The sequence below is a fragment of the Pholcus phalangioides genome, unplaced genomic scaffold (assembly GCF_987345545.1).
Source record: "Pholcus phalangioides strain wild (caught in Gottingen) unplaced genomic scaffold, Ppha-v1.0 ptg000015l_1, whole genome shotgun sequence".
Taxonomy (NCBI): domain Eukaryota; kingdom Metazoa; phylum Arthropoda; class Arachnida; order Araneae; family Pholcidae; genus Pholcus; species Pholcus phalangioides.
Window position 1 is genome coordinate 93,563,545 of NW_028301608.1, and position 1,706 is coordinate 93,565,250.

Consider the following 1,706-nt stretch of genomic DNA (forward strand, 5'->3'; position numbering starts at 1 on the left):
TGCTGTTATTCATGAATCTAACAGTTACTAATTATTGAACAGATATGGTTTTTTTATCTTCAAATTTTTCGTATAAAAGGAGATTTATTTAAATCTGGTCACAGAACTACATAATTTTTCAAAGCTTTATCAATATTGTGTGGTTATGATTTAAATATTTTTTTTAATTTTTCATTTAAATATCAAAAAAAATTATTAATCTAATTTAAATTTTTTAATGATTATCCCATTCCTCCCTCCCATGTGGGAGGAATGGGACTAATTATTTTTTGCAAATTTAAAGTTCTCATATAAAAAATTTTTACTTATATTTTGAAGTGTGTTATATATTTTTTCTCATTCCGAAAGTGATAAGGTTCTTGCTTTATCGATTACAACATTTTAAAATTTACAAAATTAAAATGAAAAGTATCACATTTTTCTTCCCTACTGCTTAATTTCGAATATCTATGACTGTAGTTTCATTAAACAAATGTATTACGTATTATTCCAGGATGAAAACATGTCAGTCCTGTATTTACAACATGAAGATGGAGATGAGATATTCCCCGCTGCATAGAATACCACACATAACTAATTTTCATTTGAATTTGAGACTCCTTATCAAAAATGATACATAATGATGATGATTATTAGTGAACGATGAAGACAAATTACTTGAAGTTTCCAAGAAAAGTACTTTTCGGTTTAATATGCTTGTTAGTTTTTGCAATTTTCATCATAATTCTATATATACAATATTTATGGAATATCGGTGTTTATCCAAATGAAAATCGAATAGATTTCACTCATGGGAATAATGTGACTGGATTCGATCGTTATATAGTTCCCAACATTGTCCATTTCGTACAGTTCGAGACAAGGCAGCTAAGTTTTATTCAAGTTGTTAGCATAAAAGCCGTCCATCTGAATCATAAGCCTGATAAAATCATCATACATTGCAACTGCAACTCCTTGACGGGGAAATATTGGGATATGGTAAAGAATATATCAAACCTGGAGGTGAGCTTCACGCCAATGCAGACACACATATTTGGACGACCACTTAGTTCTGTGTACCATTCCTCAGATATCGCCAGATTGAAAATATTAATGGAGTATGGTGGAATATTCCTGGACAGCGACACATACGTTATCAAGCCTTTGAATTATTATAGGAAGTTTGAAATGGCGATTGGCTGGCCTCCCAGTCAGAACCTTGGAACTCAAATAATAATCGCTCATAAAGATGCTCGTTTTTTGAAGCTATGGTACAATTCATACAGATACTACAGAAGGGAAAAGTGGTATTACAACGCAGGAGAGTTGCCAACTAAAATGATCTTAGAACGCCATCCTCATCTAGTTCATCGAGTCATGTACGATTTTGGAGTACATAACCTTGTGCACCTTCTGTATGGCGTAAGAAGTGAAGACTGGAAGAATTATATCAGCATACATTTACTTGTAAGACATAAAAACTACTTATTACCTGGTGATACAGAGCTAGAGTTTAATGAAGAAAATATAAAAAAATATAATAAGACATTTGGCGATATGGCTCGATTAGTGGTTTATGGAACATCTGACTACATAGATTAATTCGCTAATTTCAAATTAAATTAATAGAAAATATGAAAAGTTTTCTTCAATGCAATATGGGAAATCCCAGAATACTTGGTAATTTGAGTAAGAGTGCTTTGATGTTAGAGTAATCATTTTGCGGA

At 31.6% G+C, this 1,706-nt stretch overlaps 1 protein-coding gene across 1 annotated transcript; it reads left to right on the plus strand.

The window, feature by feature from the left end:
• Nucleotides 1–540: 540 nt before the first annotated feature.
• On the plus strand, nucleotides 541–1,706 carry LOC149077080 (uncharacterized). The gene has a single exon (XM_089244818.1). It carries the CDS (start codon nucleotides 643–645, stop codon nucleotides 1,579–1,581), a length of 939 nt encoding a protein of 312 aa, XP_089100944.1. The 5' UTR covers nucleotides 541–642; the 3' UTR covers nucleotides 1,582–1,706.

What these genes read in the sequence shown, in the direction of transcription:
- LOC149077080 (XM_089244818.1), top strand. Translation starts at nt 643, where the DNA reads ATGAAGACAAATTACTTGAAGTTTCCAAGAAAAGTACTTTTCGGTTTA.